This window comes from Salvia hispanica, chromosome 5 (assembly GCF_029641045.1).
Source record: "Salvia hispanica isolate PSC_SH4W2 chromosome 5, Shi_PSC_v1, whole genome shotgun sequence".
Lineage (NCBI taxonomy): Eukaryota > Viridiplantae > Streptophyta > Magnoliopsida > Lamiales > Lamiaceae > Salvia > Salvia hispanica.
In genome coordinates, this window is record NC_142696.1 from 32,820,115 (window position 1) to 32,844,347 (window position 24,233).

The window sequence follows — 24,233 nt, forward strand, 5'->3', positions numbered from 1 at the left end:
CATGTAAATTAGGCAACATGATATACTCTCTTATTTTAGGAATTAGGGCAAATCTTGCCTTGTTAATAGTTTTCTCTAGCCTATTTAAAGGCATGTACAAAGTTGAATATGCAAGCAAGTTGAATGAATAATTTATCGATCTTTCAACATGGTATCAGAGTGGGTCGCCGATTGTGGGTCAAATTTAATTGATCTAGCAGTATATCTGGGCTGAAACCGAAAAAAATGACTGACCCAGCAGTATATCTGGACTTAAAATTTGGGCCAGTGGTCCAACCGATCGGAAAAAAAATTGGGTCAATCGTCCAACCGATTAGAAGAAAAAAAAAAGAAAAAAGTCCAACCCCTCCAAGGTTCACCTTGAAGGGTTTGAGGGAGGGTGTTGGCAATTGAAACTAAAAAGATAATATAAGAACTATCCCACATCGGTGTACAAAGAGAACTGAAATCAGTATATAAGTCTCATGGGCCCTCCTCTATCACCAATTGGTTTTAGGATGAAACCCATGGATTTCTATCATGGTATCAGAGCAAAGGCTCAGAAAAATATCATCATAGCCTAAATACCTTTCCCGACCAAGAAGGCGTTTTTTCCAACCTACACGAAAAAATGTCAGACAACGAGGAAGAAAAACCAAATATTGAAGATGCACGAATCAAGATGAGCAAGAATGTTACTCTAGCCGTTAAACTTAACGGGACGAATTACTTCCTATGGAAACGGCTGATGAGGGTGGCAATTGTAGGGAGGCGGGCAAATCAATACATCACCGGTATCCCGCCTCCTCTGGAACCTGGAATGCGGGGCTACTCAAATTGGGAGGAAGTTGACATGATTGTATTCTCGTGGATAATCGACAACGTTGAAACTGAAATTGTTGTCGATTTTGCACATCATCAAACTGCACAGGCTTTGTGGGAAAGCCTACACAAACCACGTTCGAGAGTACTGTCGACCCATATTTACTCTACGATTTGGAAGAGAGGGCCGGGAAGATTGTACAAGGAGAACAGAGCCTCGAAACGTACTGGAGGCAGCTTCACGGCATCTGGATCGAGATCGATCGATGCCAACACCAGCCAGTGGACTGCTGCGATAAGGGAATCAGCCAACTCCGGACATATGTGGGAACCCGGAAGTTGTTCAAATTCCTGACTGGGCTAAACTCGAGATATGACGGAATTCGGAGGGACGTTCTTAAGGAAGCCCCGCTGCCCTCAGCCGAGACCGCGTACGGCTTAGTGAAAAGAGAGGCTACACGGCTAAAAATCATGCCGGCAACAGACTCCGATCACCAAACCGGCGCAACTAACGATTGCTCATCATCGGGTCAAGTGGGACTAGGATTCACGGTCAGATATCAACAACAACAACAACAACGCCGAAATCAACAACAACAACAACAACCACCGGCGACGGAGGTGGAATCGGGAGAAGGCAGCGCTTGCAGAAAGGAAAGGAGGCGGCGCCTGTTTTGGAGGAATCGGGTTAGGGTTGAATGAACCTAATCCTCATCTAGATTTTCAATTTGGTCCTTCAAAGTTTGGTGATATTAAAATTAGACCCCATGGCATGAATGGTTACAATTTAAGTCCTCATAATTCTAGAAATGCGCAATTAAGGCCTCAAAATAGGGAAATTCGAAACATGACCCCAAAATTATCTGAAAAATCCTTTTTGAGCCCTAATCCTTTTGCACCCCTAGAACGTATTGGAATTGCTTGTGTTGCCCAAAATAAAATTGATCCTAAGGAGAGTGGGTGGATTTTTGATTGCGGAGCTACTGATATAATGTCCTATGATAGAAATGATTTTTTTGAATTTGATGAAGCAATCAAAAGCCATATACAAACTGCTGATGGGGAACTAACTGTTGTGGGTGGAAGTGGGACCATTGAAATTTCACCTACTTTGAAACTTAGAAATTGTCTCTATGTGCCTAAACTGTCCCATAAACTCATGTCTATTAGCCATGTGACGAAAGAATTAAATTGTACATTACTGATGCATCCAAACTTCTGTGTGTTATAGGATATCAGGACGAGGAGGATAATTGGGCGTGGCACTGAGCGTCAAGGCCTCTATTATGTGGATGAGTTTGCTCAACAAGGTGGCACCGCAATGCTTGCTCACGGATCTGCAAATCGGGAAGCTTGGCTGTGGCACCGCAGACTGGGGCATCCATCCTCGGGTTATTTAAAATTGCTTTTTCCGAAATTTTCTCATTTTAAAGATATTACTTGTGAATCTTGCGTTTTGGCAAAGAGCCACAGACAGTCGTTTAGATCAAGTGATACTCGTGTTGAGACAATTTTTTCTCTAGTGCATGCTGATGTTTGGGGTCCGGCTCCTATTTTAGGAGATCATGGTTTCAAGTACTTTCTTATTTTTGTGGATGATTGCACTAGATTGACTTGGGTATATTTTCTAAAAAATAAATCTGAAGTTTTTGAAAAATTTGCTCTTTTTTTTCACGATGGTCCAAACACAATTCCAAACCACTATTAAAATCCTTAGATCCGATAATGGTAGGGAATTTGTTAACAAGGAAATGACAGATTTTTTCAAAAACAAGGGGTTAGTCCACCAAACTACTTGTCCCCACACTCCTGAACAAAACGGAGTAGCTGAACGTAAAAATAGGATAATTTTAGAGGTCACAAGAGCCCTTTTCTTCGACTCAAATGTTCCTAAATTCCTCTGGCCAGAAGCAGTTGCTACTGCCGTTTACCTGATTAATCGGCTGTCTACTAAAATATTAGGTATGAAAACCCCTTTACAAATTCTTTCATCCCTAACTAATATTCCTACACCCCTCACTCTTCCACTCAAAATCTTTGGTTGTTCGGTTTATGTGCATGTGCCAAAACACGAAAGGAGTAAATTTTCTGCATGTGCTTTAAAATGTGTTTTCTTGGGGTACCGGATAAATCAAAAGGGTTGTCGTTGTTATCACCCGGGGTCTAGGAAGATTATAACAACCATGAATTGTAATTTCCTTGAAAGCGAGTATTTTTACTACACCCAACCTCGGGGTCAGGGGGAGAGCACTGGTCAGGGTGAGTGTGAAATAATTCGACCCCTCAGTTTGCTTGTGCCATATCCAAGCAACTCGATCGTGGAACCAACAGAGCAAGCTAGTGTCACCGCCGAGCCGATCACATCTACTGTAGAGCCTCCTCAATCGCCTACGCTTCAATCCAGTCCTCCTCCAGTGATATCTGAGGTAATTCCTGAAACTAGCTCAGATAGTACAATTATTCCACCTAACGGGTCTGGTGTAGATGTGAATGCAACAGTTGATGGTGATACTGGCCGATACATACTCCCTTTAAGGACTACTCGTGGGATCCCGGCTAAGAGATATAGTCCTGACCAGTGGCGGACGCAGGATTTTGACACTGGGGGGTCCAAATTACTAGTACCAAAAATAGTTTTGCCCGTCTATCAAAATTAGTCTCGTACCAAAAATGGAAAGTCGTTCCTAATTTATATACTTTGTCTGCTACGAATTCAAACTCGTGTCATCCATTAATGAGAATATTTTTCACCGATGAAAGATATTAACAATTGTTGTATACTTTTATTGTCAACGACGTCATAAACAGTCTGACAAGAGTATTATAGAACTACGAGATAGAAATGGATGACGAGAGATAAATAATTTAAGAATGAGCAAAATAAACTAAAGATGCACTCTTTATAATCTTATAGATAACAATATTTACGTAAAATTACTAAAGTGAGAAAATAAAAAATGTATGAATAAATTAATTAGTATCTAATGAATTAACTATGAGAATCGTAAAAATAAATTGTTTAAAAGAGAAATGAATATGTATAAGAACATGTATAAAAAGCGCCCAAAATAGAAATGAATATGTATAAGAACGTGTATAAAAATGCGCCCAAAAGGTAAAATGGTGCTGGAGGGAATCGATCCTAACCTCTGCTGGTTACAAGGTAGTTGCACAAACCAACTAAGCTAGAACTCATTTATTACATTATGCATGTATAATATACTAAACGTCAAAATGTTGGGGGTTCCAGGGGTCCCCCATTAACACACGTAGGTCCGCCTCTGGTCCTGAGAGAGTAAGTAAGAAGAGTAGATACTCTATGGCAAATTTGGCTAAGGCAAACCTAACAGAGATGGCTAGGGCTTTCGAGGCAGCCCTCTATGAAGAAGAGGAGATTCCATACATGGCCAAGGAGGCCATGAAGATCTCCCACTGGAGAAAGGCAATGCTTGTAGAGATGCAGGCCCTGAAGAAGAACAATACATGGGAAGTGTGTTTGAAACCTGATGGAGTCCGAACTGTGGGATGCTGATGGGTCTTCACCATTAAACGAAGGCCAGATGGGTCGATTGAAAGGTATAAGGCGAGATTAGTAGCCAAGGGGTACACACAGACTTATGGAGTCGATTATGCCGAGACATTCTCACCTGTGGCAAAGATGAGTATTATTCGAGTCCTTTTCTTGATAGCAGCGGCAAGAGAGTGGCCACTTCATCAGTTCGACGTAACGAATGCTTTTCTGCATGGGGAACTGAAGAAGCCAGTCTATATGGAAGCACCTCCTGGATTTGTTGGGGAATTCGAAGGAGGGAAAATTTGTAAATTAAAGCGGACGCTATATGGGCTGAAACAATCACCTAGAGCCTGGTTTGGGAGATTTACAGAGGCAATGAAGAAATATGGGTACAAGCAAAGCAACTCTGATCATACTTTGTTCCTAAAGAAACGAGAGGGGAAGATTACATGTCTAATCATCTATGTGGATGATATGATTCTCACAGGTGATGACGAAGAGGAGATGGGTCAACTGAGGAAGAACTTGTTTGCTGAATTTGAAATGAAGGACTTGGGACTTCTGAAATACTTCTTGGGTATAGAAGTACTAAGATCGAAAAAAGGGATCTTCATCAGTCAGAGGAAGTATGTTCTTAACCTCTTGACTGAAACAGGACTACTGGACTGTAAGCCAGCAGATACTCCTATGGTTCAAAATCACGGTCTGCAGATAGTCGAAGGAGCTGAAGCTATTCATCGGACTAGATATCAGCGTTTGATAGGGAAACTAATATACTTATCCCACACCAGACCTGACATAGCATATGCAGTGGGAGTGCTTAGTCAGTTCTTGCATGCGCCTCAAGTAGCTCACTGGGAGGCAGCTCTAAGAATTGTTCGATATCTAAAGGGGACAACAGATCATGGAATTCTGTTCGAAAATCATGGCCATTTGGAGATTCATGGCTTTACAGATGCTGATTGGGCAGGGAACCCAAATGATAGAAAGTCAACCGCTGGCTACCTTACCTTTGTTGGAGGAAATCTTGTCACATGGCGGAGTAAGAAGCAGAACGTAGTAGCTTTGTCGAGTGCTGAAGCAGAATTTCGAGGTATTAAGAGTGGATTGACTGAGATCCTATGGCTGAAGAAGTTGATGACAGAACTGGATTTAAAATCACTGAAGTCGTGTAAGTTGTTCTGCGATAATAAGGCGGCAATCAGCATATCTGATAATCCAGTCCAACATGACCGTACGAAACATGTCGAGCTGGATCGGCATTTCATCAAGGACAATATAGAGGCCAAGACGGTGGAACTCCCATTCGTGAGATCTGAAGATCAGCTGGCTGATATACTCACCAAAGCGGTTAATGCAAGAAGCTTTCATGAAGTATTGGGCAAGTTAAGAATGGGTCTCATTACTTAACTTGAGGGGGAGTGTTGGAAAGAAATCAAGAAATCAATTTAGAAGGAAAAGATTGGGAGAAATCATGTAAATTAGGCAACATGATATACTCTCTTATTTTAAGAAGAGTGATGCTAAATGGCCATATTATGGCCAGCCATAATCTTAAAAAAATATTAAAATTCTGTGTACTTAATGCTAAATTGGTGAAATTTATGAATCTAGAGAGTTGCAATTTTTTAAAGACTAACATACCCTCAAATATTAAATACGTATATAGTAATAGAATATATTGTATTTGTATCTTCAAATATACTCCTGATATTTCAATTCTATTATTAGTGATTATTTCTGTTTAGCTTCACTTATTTAATTTAAACTAATTTAAAGTACAGCACGGAGTATAACTTATCCTATTATTCAAACAAGTTGTGAATAAAATACATGTAAATACTATCACAATCTATTGATATAAAAACAATTCAATTTTAGTGATATAAAAACAATTCAATTTTAGTTATACTACAGATTAATTTACTTACTGTTTAATTATAGTGCAATAATTTAATTTTAATGAAAACACATACTATTATATAATACTAATATTTTGTCAATATAATTCAGATTTAACTATTCACTAAATTTTATAACTAATTTTATTTATAAAATATATTTAACCTTGATGTTATATCACAACCTACTCACTAATAAGGAAATGTAATGCCACGTACTCACAACTTATTTTGAAATTATATAGAAAATTGTTAAATTGATTTTTGATATTTCGGTAGCTTGTAAAATAATGAATTTATATCGACTTTTAAAGTAATAAACTAAACGGAAAAATGAAAAAAAACAATGCATAGATGGACTAAATTAGAATGGTATTAATGAATAAATCTCATGTAAAATATGTAGCATAGTAACTTAATTTCTCCCTCTTTATTTTTGAGTATGCTATACCATAACATCTTATGGTGTACATGATATTAATAATTAAATCTAAATCTATTAGAACCCTCCATCTCAAAATACTTTATCAATAATTTATATAAAATTAAATAATATAAAAAATTACTTTATTAATATATAAATATCATTTATTAAACAAAAATTACACAACTTGACAAATAAAATCCATAAAGGAATCTCCAACTATTTACACTAAGTTCAAACTGATTTTTGAGTATATGTCACACAAAAAGTGATTTTATTCCAACCATATACACCATTTTTGGGTATACGTCTCACAAAATTTTTGTAGTAGCTTTATATTAAATGTTGTTCCGTAGAAAAACACAAAAATGAGTTTGAGTTTGCAATACACTTGAAAAAAATTTTTACATAAAAAAATGACCTTTTGGTGTATGCTTGGAGATGATCTAAGTTATAAATTTGTAAGTTCAAAAATCAGATACAAGAAGATATTTTAAAATATTCTGAATATAAATAAATTGTAGTATGAAATAATTATGATTAATAATTTCATAAGTGTGAGACATTATATTTATAAATATTATTAAGTGTGAACACAATAAACTTCTACAACAAAATCGCAAGGAATTAAGCCTTATTGTTGTTATAAACAAATTCTCAATTTAAGTACTGGAGTACTATATAATACAAATTCTCTTTTTTCAATTTACAATTCTTAGTCGACTTATGCTACAATCAGTTTGAAGTTATATTAACTGAATAATCCCAAATGATAATTACGAAAAATGATTTTATAATTTTAATCAATTTTAACTACACTAGTACGATTTAATTCTAATAACATAATCTATCGTAATTAAACACATGCATTAATAATGAAAATTTACGCAGCAACAATTATTTAATCTTCTCAGAATTGGATAAATTCTTTTAATTAAAAACTAAAATTTTAGTTTTAACTAATTTTTTATTTAAAATACATATAATCATAATATTCAAGTAAGTTTTAAAATAGTGGTATTAATAAAAATATTATTTTAATATTTTCGAAAAAGAGTATTTCACTTAAAAATATAATGTCATATTTTGATATTATCATTTAATTTATTATATATGTATATAATATTATAATATAATTTATATATAAATATTATTATTGATTTTTTGTAATATTTCATGATATGGTGGTGTATATATACTGATTAGTGTATACTACATTATAGTATTATGTCACAGTATACTTGCTAGTCAAAAAATATATTATACTATAAATTTAAATATTGTTTTGATTTTATTCATTTTTTAGTTATTGGAAAAAAAAAGGACAAAATGAAGTTTGATTTTTAAGCAACTTATAAAAGTAATGAGTTCTATAATTTTTACCAATTCTGTTTTTCTTTCACTTAATTATATTTTTGATTGATCTCTTATTAAATCAATCGATTCTCAATTCAATTTTCTATGTGAAGATTTAAATTAAGCTGATAAAATGTTGGATTCATGCATAGGTAAACTAGATGTTTTAATTAATATTATATTGAACTGGTAATTTCAATTAACCTTAAATTCATTTGAAAAAGTAAAAAAAACAAACATATTACCATAGTAGTTAGATAATTTCATCATTATCTTATTGATTAATATATTATGGAGTATTTTACTCGTAATAACTAAAATTAATAAAAACTACTATTATTACGATTATATAATATAATAAAAAAATAAAAACAAAGTAGCGAAAAAGTTGAGTACAAATTACTCGAAAAAATCATGGAATTATTAATGAATTAAAAAGAAACAACAATTAAGGAGTAAGGGTAATATTGTCAACTGAATTATGCATTTAATGAGACAATTAAACTATTAATATCCAAAAATACCTATATTTACTAAAATGTCATTTATGGCCAGCCACATTATGGCCACATAGCTTTACCCTTCTAAGAATTAGGGCAAATATTGTCTTGTTAATAGTTTTCTCTAGCCTATTTAAAGGCATGTACAAAGTTGAATATGCAAGCAAGTTGAATGAATAATTTATCGATCTTTAAAAATGTCATTTGTAATTTTTTTATTTTTTTAGTAAGTAGGAGTATAATTTTTCATCTTTTTAACTTGTTCTACATACTGTCCATAAATATTTAAAATTTACAACACACAATAAGTGGAACCAGTGAACAGTACAAATTCATTTGAGGAATATGGGATATGGCTAGAGGGCGATATCATTATAATGTTGTGGTCTAGTGCAGAAAAAAGAAGAATGACGTGACAAACTGAGTCACTCAATTATCCAATTAGAGCATGCTTCCACTAAAAATTATAGTCGAAACAATAGAATAATCAATGCACTAGATTTGTGTGATTTAGAAAATCAATTGATTCCCAGAATTAGTATTAATATAATAATATCCATATAGTACCACATTCTCTTGCATTTTATGGACTGAATGAAGTGGATGGTGTGACTACCTAAATAATCATAGACCCTCTAAGACAAAGTGAAATATTGTTAAAAATTTTACTTAGACCATTAGCCTCTCCTTTAATTCAAGAGACTATATGCTAGATACTGGTTTATTAATTGCTAATCAACATTGATCGTCACATAGCATTACAGAAAGTCAGAAATAGTACTAGTATTTGTGAATGTTCAATTCTTAATAACTAAAAACTAGCAAGTATAATTTTCAGCTAAAATTTGGCCATCATTCATACATTCAACAAGTCCGCGAACACCACATACTTCCCAAAATAATTGTAATTCACAGAGAGAATACCTATTGGACAACTAAAAACCCCCTACTTTACAAACGCAGCAAAATTCAAGATCCAGCCTCAAGCCTAAACAATCTACCACTCCCCAAGCCCACAACTGCTCGAAATAAAAAATCGAATTCCTCAAGAAAATTTCCTTCAGTTGTCCGACAGAAGACCACTGTAAAACTGGAACCTCTGCTCGGAAATAGAGAGCAATGTTCTAAACTAAAAAAATCCAGATGATCAAATTTACCTATGCGATAGCTTTTGTTTTGGTATGTATTTGAATTTCACACTCTTCTCTGGCTTTATAGCAACTTGAACTTGAAGGGTTCTGCCAAACTGGTTCTCATCATGGTTAGGAGCATTGCTTCTAGGAGGATCTGATGCATGCTGAATGTCCGAGCATCCATGAGGTTTGTGCTCTGACGAGAGCACTAATTTTACATGGTCTCCAGATATAGCGTCTTTCCATCCTGCACCAATTTGAGGTTTATAAGGCTCAATGCAAGGCAATAGAGCAATACAAGGTAAAACTCGGAACACATAAGTGGTAAGTGGATAAAGGTAAAACTAGGCATACTCCTGGCAAAAAACTCTTTTGCAGCTTCAATGGAGAATGGCACCAATCCTGGTTGAGCATTTTCAACTGAGACGACATGGGATTGCTTCCCATTATGACAACCATCACTGTCCAAGGACTGTGACTGCCCGGATCTTTCACTGGAGGAAGTATCTTCATGAACCTTACTCAATGTAGCATTATCTTCGGGATCTCCATTGCTTCTACCAACAGGTGGCACGTTCTTTGATTCACCACGGCTAACAGGCCTCCAAAGTCTTGTAGCCACTCGGTTGGTACCGGACTGAAGAGAATTAGATTTCGCAGGCTTTTCTGAAGCAGTTTTCTTCTTAAGCACAGCCTGCTCAGTGCCACAAGTATCTTGTCTTTCATTTGGGTGACTTGCTTGCTGCTGATCAAAGTAACTTGTCAGTGTGACAGATATAGAACCAATAATCACCTCACGGTTATTTTGTTCTATATGGTGACTGCTCACGTCTTGCAAAGAAGGAGGCCTTGGGTTCTCCCCATCATTGTTAGTTTTGAGTTTCTTGGTCCAGACTTTGTTTCCATTATGTAGACTTCTGTCTTTGGATGGACCAAACTTCTGTATAAGTTCAGGATTCAATGTTCGAAGATTCAAGTTTGAATTGGCACCATACCGGCTTCCCCTTTGTGACTTTAGAGCTTGCAAGCAGTTGGTGGCTACATGCCGAATACCATTTGCAACGACCATCTGGAGCTCAACAGCTGGAGAGTCCCCATGTTTCTTATGTTCACTTCTAGCATCAAACTGTGCTCCTATATCTTCATCTGACTCTTTGTTTTGGGGTTGAACAGAGTCTGAGGTTGTAGGCACCTCTTTTGAGTTTGAGTTTGGGTCCGATGGGGATGACAGATCAGATGCTTCGGCTGAAGTAGGCCTATCTATAGCATCAACATAGACATTCAAATCTCTGCTGCACCCATAGTATTGTTCCCTGACCTTCTGTTGCTTTTGACGAAGCTTTTTCTGTTTCTTCCTCTCCAGAATCACTACTTGCCTAATAACATTTCAAATCAAAGTAAATAGTGTTAGAAGCATTTTGTTCTAGTACCTGCAACCCAATCCACTAATAGTTTCCCAATTCCTTAACCCAAATTCTGCATGAATTTCTGATCAGTGTTATGCATCTCTCAACTCTAAACACTTCAGGAATAGTTTCACACAAATACAGTAACCATACATCTCACTAAAGCTGTGTGACACTGACAATTCATAATATAAGCAAGCATTCACAGTACTGCCCTCTTTTAGCAAATCAACCATGCAAATACTAAATTACACCTACACATAAATAGTGTATGAGTCAAGAAATGGAGTCTACCTTTTCTGTTCAGCTTCCTCCTCCTCCACAAGTAGCTTCTGACATCTCAAAGCCTCTACATCTTTGTCAGCGACCCATGCCTTGACCTGAATACAAAGGAATTATGACTCAACCTGTAGTATACTGAATAGTCAAGTTACCTTGACGCCATGACAACTAAGGCAAAGATAAGGGGAGAGGATATATAACAGAGATCCAATGTGCTTCCTTGTTTACAGAAACGCCATTTCCCCCCAATGTAAAGATAAAGAATTTGGTTGAAGCTACATAAGGTTAGGTTAATGAATGAGGTATGATAACAACGGGTGAATAACATATTGTCCTTTACAGTCACACCCAACTGAAATTATGGAGAGCTGCATGGTTACTTTTCAACAAAAGAGGGGGCATTGTTAGCTAGTAACTACATAGGTGAAAACTAGAGAAAAAATAAGAGCAAGTACCAGTTGTTGCTCAAAGAGGAAGCTAGTAAAAGCTACTAGGTTCTTCAACTCAAGGATATTTTTAGCAGTTTCTCCATCAAAAACATACTTCTGCATAGACTCAGCTGTACCGGCACACAGAAATGTACTCTCGCTGGCATCATCGAGGATGCTAAACAGTTCTTGTGAGGATATTGGTAATCTGGAAGGCTTAACTTGGATGATATCCTGGGATGAAGGAAGAATTTTGTGAAACAGATACTGCATGTGGCAGAAACTATACAAAGGGCACTAAGGCATAAAAATAAATGAAGCTTCCTCACCAGCAGTGTAGCACCAGCCTTCACATAAGCCTGCGGAAGAGTCCAAACCCCCGGTCTTCGGAGAGAGGAAGCCAGAGCTTTTACTACCGATGATCCAGGAATATCCTGAGAGGTTAATTGTAAACCGAAGAAATTGTAAATGTGATACTGGAGGAAATGAAAGAATGCAAGAAGATATTCAAAGAAAAACGATAAATAAGAAATAGCAGATTTTGCACCTAATTAATTGGGAGTTCAATATTTTGTGCACAAAAAAGCAAATATTATACTCCCTCCGTCCCATAAAAATAAGGACATTTTCCATTTTGGGATGTCCCATAAAATTATCCCCTTCTATTTTTGATAACTTCTTTCTCTCTAATAAGGTGGGCCCCATTCTCTATTAACAGTACTATAAGAACTTTTTCTTTTTATCTCTTTCTTACTTTACCAATTGTGCATTAATTCTTGTGCCATCCCAAATGTCCATATTTTTATGGGACAGAGGGAGTAACTAAATAGTGCTGACAGCAGACATGGGCATAGTAGTACTACTTTTTTATGTAGAATGGTAAAAGAATTCAGAATTCTTTTACAGGACTAAATAATTTGAAACACGCAGTTCAGACTTTTGATTTTTGAAGCTTCCCACATGCTAGGCAACATTCAATTGAAAGTCCTTATTATAATACAATCAAACAGAGTTTTTTCCACACACATTTCCCCTAATATACAGTTCATTTATTTCTTTCTGGCATGCCACAAATACAAGTTTACCATAAATTGTTTTTTTACCGGAAAAGAACATTGCATAAAATCCCTTACCGAAAAAGAAATATTTCGCATTGAGTGGGACGGAGGCAGTATATCCTAACAAACAAATTATATAGAGATATAAAGGGAGAGCATGACTACCTTAAGAATTATGTCATTAAATGACACTAATTCCTTAGCTTGCTCCAATGACAACTGTACACAGCAAGAGCGAATTTTTCATTGATAGAAGGATAAGCAATAAAGGAATGCAAACAAGAAAGTAATTACCTTATCCCAAAATACAGCTAATAAATCCCTATTTTTGTGCCAATCCTACACAATATTAAGACAAGCATTAGAAATATTATAAAATGTGACACAACAAAACGTTGGTGATATTCTTGGAGATACAAGCAGTGAAGCAACCAACAGATAATGTATCATATGCATTGAATTTAATGCTTCATAATAAAAGAAGGCCATCAATTTGTGTGTGCTTCTTAAGGTGCTCAGCAGAAGTTTGACAACCTTGTTGATATTTAAGGAGCGGCGGTGCACCCGAATATGTCTTCTGTAGTTTATTGGAGAACAGAACTCCCGGGAACACTTCTTGCACCTTTGCATCTGAACTTTCACAGGGGTCATCAAGGGCCAACCAGGGAGATCTACAAGTAAAAGAACAAACAAATATAAAAGCCAAATTAGAGTTCATATCTAGAACCTACCAAACATGATCTTTCGTAAAAACTCCAAGATCTAGTACAAATCAGGCATCTAATAAAGGTAACCGCTGCACCTGAATGAGTGATAATCATCACGGAAAACCTTTCTAAAGGAACACCTACAGATAGTGCTTGTGGTGTTTGACATGTGCCAAAAACCAGCAGCCACTGGGTGAGTATATGTCAAATCTTGGAGAACTGGGTGAGTATATGTTAAATCTGGGAGATTATACCTGGGCCCTAGCATTGTGAAACTAATGAAGCAACAACCAAATGCAAAGAAATAAACAACAAACTACACAAGAAATGCACCCAAGTAGAGTAGAATGCAATATACTACTAATCTACTTGCAAATAAGGTCTTATAGAGAAAACGTTGCGGCTTCTGCAAATCTGATTTAGCTTTTGCCGATGAATTGTAGGTAACTGATCAGGTGCAGAGGACAATTACTAGATTGTAAGAGTAGAGGTGGATCCTTAATTCTTGAGGAAAGATATTAGGCGCCATCAGTTAGATGAATAGCCCTAATTTGCTATTTATATGGGCCATAGAGTATAGGGCATTCGGAAAACAGTCCGATTATGCAGTACAGTACAGGATCGATGAAGAACTAGAACTGATTGCAAATGTGGTTTGTACATTTATTTCTCTCAGACTATATAAACACACCGTAAATGTTAAAAAGGAAAAATATAATGTTCCATACAGTTGCAGACAATTGTATCACATCTGTATGTGTTAAGCTTTTATGCCTTAAATCATGGATATAGGATCACATACCCATCGATAACCTCACCATAGAGGTATTTTTCTTCGTGGATGGACAACTAAATTCAACAAAGTTCAACTTTATTTATACCTGGTTGATCTAAGGCCTGAAACAATTGAATCCATGGAACTGAACTATCCACAGTCCTTGGGAGAGGGAGAAGAGGCTCCTTTCCTACGGCTTGTCTGATGAAGGTATCTAGGGAATCATTCCCTACTTCTGATTTCATTGCATTGAGAGTTCCACTTGAGCAGAGCTTTGTAGCAGGCATCTAGGTTTCAATTACAATTATCTCATTCAGAAACACTGCACAATTTAATGATATATAAGTGACCATATATTGATTGAAAATGCCAAATAACTATAAAACTCAGTCAGACAATAAAGGAGATAAATCTCATTCAAAAAGGCACAAGATTCATTAAATAAATAGGCAGAATCAGTATATATCAAGAAGGTCCTATAGCATAAAACATTTATTATAAAGATAAGAATGATTTAGGTATGATTCTTTTCTCATTAATGGATGAACAAACTTGATTAAACCACGTGCTGAAGACGAATATAAGGACATGAGTAAAAGCTACTTTAAATGTGTAGTGAACTTACACAATAAAATGAAAAGCCTACGCCCAACATTTAATTGTATTTAGCATGCTAACACACAATTGTATCCACCTATTAAATTCATTTCAAACTTTAAGAATGAGAACCGCCGAGAATCACATCTAGTTATCCTTAAGAACTAATCTATACATTTTACAGAATAATTGTGACTTACAAAAACTGTTTACGAATACTTCTGTAAAGCAACTAAATAAGCTAATAAAAATTGCATGTTAAAATGGAAAAAAAATTAAAAAATCATCTCATGCAAATCAGATCAAGCCGCCCTTAACCGTTGTAACCAGCTTTATCCATGAGACTAATCTATGAGCAAAAATCTCCAATTGCTTCCTCAGCAAGTAGCATATTGCCTACTACTTATGTAACTAACAGTCACACACATAAGCATTTGATCATTTACTACAGTGCCTAACATCAGCAGAATAACACAGTCTATACACAATAAACTTAGCAGCACTAAACAAGAAGATGCTCATAGTGTAGATAAATACTGGAAATATGAATTAGTGAAAAACCACATTCTCACTACAAAGGATCCAGTTCAATCTGAAAAAAACTCATAGTTCAGTTCAAACTGATTCGCAAGCAAAATTTTCTAACCATAAATTGAGATTCAAACATTATGATCGAAAAATCAAGATAATATAATGAGCCAGGAAAACCGGCACTGGATTAGATAAAATGAACCACCACGCAATTGTTGAAATGGCAAAAGGAAAACAGAAAATGAATACACAAAAATGAGTTGTAGGGTTAGCGTGCTGATGATCTGAGAGGAGATAGGCAGCACTTACCAGTGAACGGAGAGATCTGAGGCGAGTGATTGCCGAATAAACGATGTCGCAAACAAATTACGCCTTTATATGTATGACAGAGTGTGCGTTTATATAGAAAAATAAAATGTGTATATCTGTAAAGATACAGAGGAATAAGCGAAACCTTTTTGAGAGAGAAAGCGGATGTAAATAGGAAAGAAGAAGAAAGAGAGATGAAAAACAGGAGCGGCTATATACAAATTGATTTCTATTTGCTGTTCTATATTCTAAAATGCTCAACGTTCCCTTCAAAATATTCCATACTTCATCAATTGGAAAACAGCATTAGCATTTAGCACTCACTCAGAAACAACAAATTAGGGATTAGGGATATGAGTGAAGTTCGAAAGCACTTCATAAATCAATATTTTATTCTGCACTCCACATTTTTTATTTATTAGTTGGCTTATGGACTAGTATTATTCTTCTATTTATGAAATGGAGTACTCCTATATCATTTTTGTTCAATTGAGTGAGACACATTTTTAGAAATCATCAATATAAATAGTACACGTGATATTTTTAGTGTTCAGAAGAGAAATCAAAGACATTTCCATTTTTTAGACCATTGGGTTCGAATGCATTTTTTGTGGGCATGCAGAGAATAGATAAAATCCAATTTGTTGCCTTTGAACTTATTTCAGTTTTTTTCTTATTTCTTTTGTGCATGCACGTGAAGTCGCTGGTGGTCAAATGAAGTAGGATCTGATTAACACGATTTTTACAATTGGGTAGTTTTCGCAAGCGAGAGATGGCCAGATGGGAGGTAAAAGATAGAAGTGACTTGTGAGGGGGTTGTGAATTTGTAAACTTAATTTTCCTCCACGTTGGTAAAATGATTACACAATATATAGGCAAAATGAAAATTGATAGGGGTCTAAGTTTATCACTTCACTTTGCATGAACGCCGATTTGACATTTTTATTGACGTTATTTGTCATCTATTGACGTAACTAAAATTTAATTATCCAAATTTTATCTTCTAGTTTGCACAAAAGATGTACGGAGTGATTCACAATTGATTCCACCTATATATATAGACTACAGTGAAGTACTCCCTCCGTCCCAAGGAAGATGACCCATTTTTTATGTGGCACGGAATTTTATGCAAATTTATTTTATGTGTTGAGAAGAGAGAGTAAAGTAAGATAAAAGGAATAAAATAGAGATAAAAGTGTTTCCATTTTAAGTAATGAGTCATCTTAATTAGGACAAACTAAAAAGAAAAGTGGGTCATCTTCAAGGGAACGAAGGGAGTATTAAATAATAATAATAATCATAATAATAATAATAATCATAATAATCATAATAATAATAATAATAATCATAATGATGATGATGATAATAATAATAATAATAATAATAATAATAATAATAATAATAATAATAATAATAACAATAATAACAACATTCGTGTAAACTAGACTTTCACCTATTGTACCATCTTTCCTCTTTTTATCGTGTGAAAGTGAGAATAAGATTTTTAAAAGAACGTATTATGAAATAGTTGTAACCCTAAAGAAAATGGAACATTAATATTGACAGTTGATATTTCTTCTTTTTCTTCACTTTGCACTGAATATTAGTACTACTATTACATTGGAGTGGGTGCATCTGGCAATGCAAGTGTATATAGGCACTTAATAACCAACAGATCGAATCAGTGTACACGAGTTCACATACATATGAAGCAGAGGAAGAATGCGTGAGTGTGTGTGAGAGAAAGAGGTGATTTATGCAGTTTGGTGCCACTCCTGAATGGCGTAATAAAGAGCATAGTTTGGAATTAGGTCGCAATTGTCAAGCATGAGATTTGTCATTGGTGAAGTTTTGTGGCCACTATTGAACCAACCTTGTATTGCTTCTGCTTCATATGTGTAGCCGTCTCCGGCTATATGCGGATCCGTCATAACATCCTGCGCCATCACCACTCTCAATCAGCTAAACAAAGGCAACCAACAAGCATTTGGACAGAGTCACAGAAAACAAGATGCATTCGTAAGTATTACCTGGATAATGGGACAGACAAAATGAGAAGGTATTTTGCGCTTACTCCCCGAATCCACAGATGATGAGGCGGAGGCAGAGCACAGCTCCCTCATCGGCTCAAGAATAGCCCAAACTTGCGACACAAGATCTGGCCTATCCATGCTATCGTGTTCACAGCATTTCAAAGCCAAATTAGCCAACTTCTTGGCTGTCCCGAGTGGCCACTCCCCAGCTGACATGTCGAGTATGCTGTCTAATTTTCCTCTTTCGAGAGCACATTTCACATCCCTCAATGCCCCTCTAGCCGCTCTTGCAGTTAATAGTCTTAAAAGTACCATCCCGAACGAAAACACATCAGATTCTGGGGTGAGCTCCCCAGTTTCAAGAGATTCTGGATCAATGTATTCAAGATCTTTTGGATCACTTGTGTACAAATTCAAACGATTCTCGTTCTGGGACACCAAATTTGAGATGCCAAACTCACTTATTTTGGTGACAAAATGTACATCAACAAGAATATTTGAGGGTTTTAAGTTTCCATGTAAATTACAGCTGCTGTTCGCATGCAAGAACATGAGGGCAGTACATGTTTCAATAGCAATCCTTATCCGAGTCTGCCATGGAAGAGAACAAGCTTTGGCAGGGTTGGAAAGGTAATCTTCAAGGCTGCCATTTTCAATGTATTCATATATGAGTGATCTCGACTCTGGACAGGCACCAAAAAGTGTAACAAGATTTGGATGTCTCACTCTCGACAGAATTTCCACCTGAATTGACATATAAGCCTTTAAGATGATAATATCAGACAAGCTACAAGTAACTGCTTTTGGAACCAAACTTTCTTAAGAATATAATATCATTGAGAGCATAGAATTTCATTTAAAGAAGGATTACAATTTCAAGCAATTTACAATCCCACATCATGGGCATAATTGTAAATTTGTAATGATATTATGCTAATAGGCAAATCTTAAGCTTTGAAAATATTACCTCAATCTTGAACTCCGAATCACTCTGAGAACCCGAAGACGGTAACATCTTTATAGCTACCTTGTTATGGTTAAGCATTCCCTTGAAAACACTTCCATACCTTCCCTCTCCAACTTTTTGAGATGGTTTAAAATTTTCGGTAGCCTCAATGATATCCGAGAAACTGGTTCCAAAAAAATGTGCAGGCGATATTACTGAAGGATCCTCTGTCTGCAATGCCCTATATCTGTTAATTTTCCTTACAGAAGAATCGTACTCCATCTGCAATTCATCCCGTTTTCCCTTAAATGTTATTAAGAGATTCACAGCTTGAACAATCTTGTCTTCTAGCTCTCTCTCTGAACAGCGGGCTTCACTTAGTTGTCTTTCTAGTGCAGGCTTCTGGGCCTCAATCAGCTGAAGTTCTTTTAGAATTTCATCGTGCTGATTTTTCATTGTCTCAGTTTCTTGCCTTACTCTGAGCAATAGTTCCTCAATTTCTTTAGTTCTGTTAATCTCGTCCATCAAAAGATTTTCTGCTGCCTCAGCCTGGGTTGAGCATTATAACATATATCACATGTAGGGTATATTTTTTTATTTTATATGCTAAGAAATGAATGAAATGGATCCACCAACTAAAGTTGCACGCAGGTAATTTGGAGAAAAGACTTTGCAAGGAAAAAATAAATTTTCTGAAACTCCACACTCCGGTAAATGTCATATGATGAAAATAAACTATTTTATTATCAACAGTAGGGAGCATGAAAGTCTAGTTCTTAAGTCAATGTTTCTTTGTTGTAACTATATGATTCAGACCGAAATAAGTACTCCCTCCGTGCGCCATTAAATGTCACATTTTTCCTTCTTCGTTTGTCTCCCAATAAATGTCTCATTTCACTTTTACTATTTTTCGCACGTGGACCCTACATTGCACTAACTTATTCCCCTCACATTTAATTATAAAACTATTATATAAAAATAGGACCCACATTCCACTAACTTTTTTATCCACTTTTCTTTATAAAGTCAAACAATTTCTTAAAACACAAGCCGGTCAACTATGGGACATTTAGTCATGGACGGCGGGAGTATTATTTTTCAACAAAAGTTTTCGTTAATGAAAAATGGAATCATTCTAGATGAGAAGATAGTTCGGAATTCACTCCCACTAAGAAAGAGTTGCAGATTCTCACCGCTGGCAGGGAGTAAACTGTCTCTAGTGTTTTACCTAGTATTCTTTTTCTACCCTTACAGCAACAAATAATCACATAAAAAGTAGTTCCATATGCAACAGAAAGCAGCATTAAGCATAAGGTTGAATGAAAAGAAAACAAAAGACAGCCCAACATTCTCTACTTACCTTGCTCAGAGCCTCCAAGATATCTTCTCCAGCTTTCTGTTGCAACGGCTCTTTAATTTCTGTCTGTTTCGACTCCTCAGCATCTATCATAGTATGCTTTAGTTTACTTTGTAAATCACACATTTCTTGTTCTTGAAATTCAGAGTCCTGGAATATTTGATCAACAAAATCAAAATTTATAAATTTTATAACATCTGCAACCACATTCATGTTATGTTCAAGGATCCTATAATCATATATTCATATGCATCATGAATGAATGAGAACTAATCCCTTCAGGTGCATAAAACTGAAAAATTAACTGCCTATTTTTGGAGCCATAGCAACATACATGGTCTAGGAATGTTACAAATACATTTCATTCATCCAGATGGTCCAGAATCCTCCTAAGATATTATCTTTTGCAGTCATACCAGGCCATAACAAAAGATATATCCAATTAATTAAATCTCTAGCATACCAGCATAGTGTTAGAAGAATGACTTGGTAGATGATCTGGAAAGTCCACTTTCAGAAATAAAGTCGAACCATCTTGACTTGTCTCACCCACTGCTGGTGCCGTGTTCAATTCTCCATCTACATCTTCTGTTGATCTGGCTGAGTGACCAATATCCTTAACAGATCCGACTTTGACATCTATGTTTTCCTCCGGATTACTGGTTTGTGCCATTCCACTTCTACTTATTGGAGGTGAAAGTGGCACAACAGTGGTTGAATGACAACGAAATCCAACAGGCCTAACAAAGAGACTGAATGTCAGTTCTCGTTCTAAAATAAACAATGCATATGCAAGGGGAATAAGAGCCCAGGGATTAAAGTGTCTTCTTTTGCATCTCAGAATTCAAAACTCATTGGTTGCTCACTCAGCGTCTGCAAATGGAACTATATGTTTGCTAAATTTGAACTCCACACTAAATAACAACACAAAAACCTCTTTTTCCCATCAAATTCTTCAACACACACAAAATAAATAAATAAAAGGAAAAAAGAACACCTTATACATTTTTAGCCTCACAATTCATTCAATAATTTCTCAATCAGTCAATTGTCAGAGGCACCCAGTGGAATGCAATTATTAGCTTACAAGCATTAATTGGCACACCTTTCGTATATGAGCCTCCCCTTTGAAATAAACCAGACATGGCATGATGATGGAGCTTGTTGGCAGACGATCATAGCTTTGCTAGAATTGGTCGCTGACAGCTTCCTGCAATCTAGATTAGTCAATATTAGTAAATAAACACTATCACTACAGGAACTAAATGTGCAGTTAAGAGATCATCAAATTCTTTGGAGAGTATCTCTCTACTTAGTAAGGTAAGTCAACTTTAGTTAAGAAAATTATCAGAGACAATATGTCCGGCATATGCATTTCTGTAAAAATACAGTAGAACTAATGAGAATATCAATTACTTTAAATAGCCATCAGTATCTTCAATAGCTCAGGTGCTCAACATGCCCATTTTAAATTACCTTTTGACTTGAAGATGTGGTCATGTAACATGTAAGTAAGCTGCACCAAATGAAATCAACACCACCATTCTAACTCTAACTTTTGAACTATATACAAATTGATTAGATTTTTAGATACTTAGATTACATAAAGAGCTACCTAGATTCTTCTTCCTATTTAAAACCCACATTAACCAAAGGAATGAAATGCACCATACTAATTGGCGAGTTTACCCTATTTTATTCTCTGAAATAGCCTTCATTAGACATTTTATACTACCGTTGCCTTTTCCTGATCCAGATCATAAATGCAGGTCAGCAGCTAGCATACATCACATGAATTAGCAAATGCTTCATACCATAACAGCCTTAAACAAAATTTCAGGGTCGGTAAAGCAATCAAGACGCAAAAAACATCATATTGATAAAACACTGAAATTAATAATAGCATACTTTGGGGTGAATGTCTCAGCTGAAGCTCCCATGATGAGCCTTCCTATTTTGTATTTTGTTATGAGTTGTAGAATCCCTTTCTCAATCTCTGTCATTTCTATCCAAAGCCTATCAGCCTGTTTCTGTACAAGAGCAAGGAAATCACTCTTTTTCAGTTGCAGCTCATACAGGGCTCTGTAATATTAGGAGAAGAAAAGCAGATAGTTGAATTTTGTTAAGGCTGAAGGAATATATAGAATGGGGTAAATACTTATAAACCAAACCTACAATGGCTGATGTACATTTCACATCTCTGTATGTATGAAGTGACAAATCAATATAAACTTCGATAAGGTATCTGTGAGCATTAGTGAAAAAGATATTTACCCCCATCTTGGACAGGAAGAGAAGGTACTGGTTAATAAGCTTTTGCATCTTGATTGTTTCATATTCTTGCGATGCTTTTATTCCCTGACTTTTAAGGTTGCTAGTTGAAAGCTTCCCACCGACTGAAAGCATGTGAAAGCAAGGTTATGTCAATTCAAAGTGATGAATTGATTTGCTCCCATCCTATATTATGCAGTATAAGGAAGAGGAGAATAACACTAACATGAAACTTAATTCAAATTCATGCATCTCCTGAAAAATAAAATTAAAATAAAACTGAAAGTGAATGTGATCATCTCTACAGGCCCAAATCAACAAGCCTAAGACAAAAGTTTTGTCAATGATTAATAATAAGCAGCATAAAAGGAATTGCAATAGTTTAATTGATATGATCACAGGAATAAAGAGAAACCCAACAAAAAAAATGAAAGTACAATCTACAAATCAACAAATGCAGAAGTTGGAATCAGCTAAGCAGTTGCAACTAATTTAAGAGTCGCGGCTAGGAAAAGATAAATAGATTAGAGTTGGGATGTAATTCGTGTCTTTGATATTGTGTAAACACATGTGGCTCATTAAATTCTGGAGAATTCTTTACCTTTTTTTATAGGCAAATGAATGGACTCGAATCAGAGACCTTTGGCTTCAGGTTTAACCACTCTACCACTAGGCCAACTCACACACACAAGAGAATAAGAGATTGTTCTTCACCTTTCTTTAATCTTTCTTGGATTTCTCTTTATTCTTGTGATCGTATCATTCACCACAAAATAGCTTGAAAAGAATATAACTTTGCACCAATTCAATAAGAATCAATAATATACTATTATTCAAAAGAGGAGTGTATAAGATTTGAGAACACATGATCCTCAAAAAGGCCCACATCTAAATCCAAATTCCTATCAAACGACAGAACCTAAAACGATATAATCCGCCATCAATGAAAAATATAGTAAGAAACAAAATTTCAATAAACTAACCAATCACAGCACAGAAACACAACATCACCAAACCCCAACATATAAAAAACTAAAATTGGAATAAACATGAGCGAAAAAGGTTCGAAATTAAGCAAAAATGAGCATACAGAGAGACGCAAAACTCGCGGGCTGATGAACATGTACAAGGCAAATCTTGCTCCCACAAAAATTCTCGACCGCCCAAGTCAGCAACGACTTGCCCACCTTTACATTCCGTCCCACGGCCACATATATCGGCGAATCGCGATTGCCGATTTCCCCTTCACTCCCCATCTTTTCGTTTCTGTCACAAACTCATCACTTCCAGTTTTGTGACTCTATTCCTGTGTGGGAGAAAGAAGATAAGTATGGTTAAAGGAGTTAAACTAAGTCGTGGTCAGTAGGAAAATTGTATACTAGTGGAGTGTGAGCTGCCCACCTTTTTCAGATTTTCGTCAAAACCAGAAATGATGCCCACTACGTGTTTATTATTTTGCCGATGAAGTCTTTAAGATTGTAATTAATGTGTAAACAAATTGTTGACCCATAAATTAACAAAGTCTTTATAACTTGCTTTATAGTTTATATAGCATCTACCCTATTCCATTCGCAATTTCTTTTTATTTTCATTTCTTTTGATCTGACAGCAAAAAACTAAATTAAGAGCATTGTCATACACAAATAATCTATTTTATTTGTTGTATTATAAAAGTTTTCTTACTATTTTTCACTTTTTACTCATATGTATCTATCTTTCATACTTCATCAATTAGTACAATGTTATCTACAAATTAAACTATTTTGGTGGGTTACTAGTAATAGTATATTTTAAAAAATCGAAATCCAAACTATGTAAATAGAGCTGAACCAAAAAACTAAAATTCCACAAATATATTATTAATACCTGGAAAAAAAATAATTAACATATCAAAACCATTACAA

General features: G+C 35.7%; 2 protein-coding genes and 1 long non-coding RNA gene across 9 annotated transcripts; all 3 read right to left on the reverse strand.

Moving 5' to 3' along the window:
- Positions 1-382: 382 nt before the first annotated feature.
- Positions 383-1,483, reverse strand: LOC148926667 (uncharacterized). Its single transcript, XR_016130574.1, has 2 exons — positions 679-1,483; positions 383-598 (listed from the first exon to the last, which is right to left on the reverse strand). It is a non-coding gene; the product is annotated as an uncharacterized LOC148926667 (long non-coding RNA).
- Positions 1,484-9,327: 7,844 nt separating this feature from the next.
- On the reverse strand, positions 9,328-16,091 carry LOC125186202 (uncharacterized). 3 transcript variants are annotated; one of them, XM_048082550.2, is made up of 11 exons: positions 15,723-16,091; positions 14,392-14,607; positions 13,338-13,474; positions 13,098-13,142; positions 12,969-13,022; positions 12,075-12,179; positions 11,773-11,979; positions 11,330-11,415; positions 10,459-11,005; positions 9,984-10,374; positions 9,328-9,876 (listed from the first exon to the last, which is right to left on the reverse strand). In XM_048082550.2, the coding sequence occupies exons 2-11, from the start codon at positions 14,570-14,572 to the stop codon at positions 9,650-9,652; spliced, it is 1,980 nt and encodes a 659-aa protein (XP_047938507.2). In that variant the 5' UTR covers positions 14,573-14,607; positions 15,723-16,091; the 3' UTR covers positions 9,328-9,649. The 3 variants fall into 3 exon arrangements, with proteins under 3 accessions (XP_047938507.2, XP_047938506.2, XP_047938505.2); XM_048082549.2 differs by having other exon boundaries at positions 9,984-11,005; positions 14,392-14,572; positions 15,723-16,090; XM_048082548.2 differs by having other exon boundaries at positions 9,984-11,005; positions 15,723-16,089.
- A 1,190-nt stretch (positions 16,092-17,281) lies between these two features.
- LOC125189029 (U-box domain-containing protein kinase family protein) lies at positions 17,282-23,773 on the reverse strand. Of its 5 annotated transcripts, XM_048086195.2 has the most exons (10): positions 23,731-23,773; positions 23,420-23,635; positions 22,333-22,454; positions 21,967-22,088; positions 21,164-21,268; positions 20,522-20,798; positions 20,062-20,208; positions 18,723-19,250; positions 17,753-18,499; positions 17,282-17,659 (listed from the first exon to the last, which is right to left on the reverse strand). In XM_048086195.2, the coding sequence occupies exons 2-10, from the start codon at positions 23,583-23,585 to the stop codon at positions 17,477-17,479; spliced, it is 2,397 nt and encodes a 798-aa protein (XP_047942152.2). In that variant the 5' UTR covers positions 23,586-23,635; positions 23,731-23,773; the 3' UTR covers positions 17,282-17,476. The 5 variants fall into 5 exon arrangements, with proteins under 5 accessions (XP_047942152.2, XP_047942151.2, XP_047942153.2 ...); XM_048086194.2 differs by lacking the exon at positions 23,731-23,773 and having other exon boundaries at positions 23,420-23,680; XM_048086196.2 differs by lacking the exons at positions 23,420-23,635; positions 23,731-23,773 and adding an exon at positions 23,044-23,396.
- Positions 23,774-24,233: the final 460 nt, after the last annotated feature.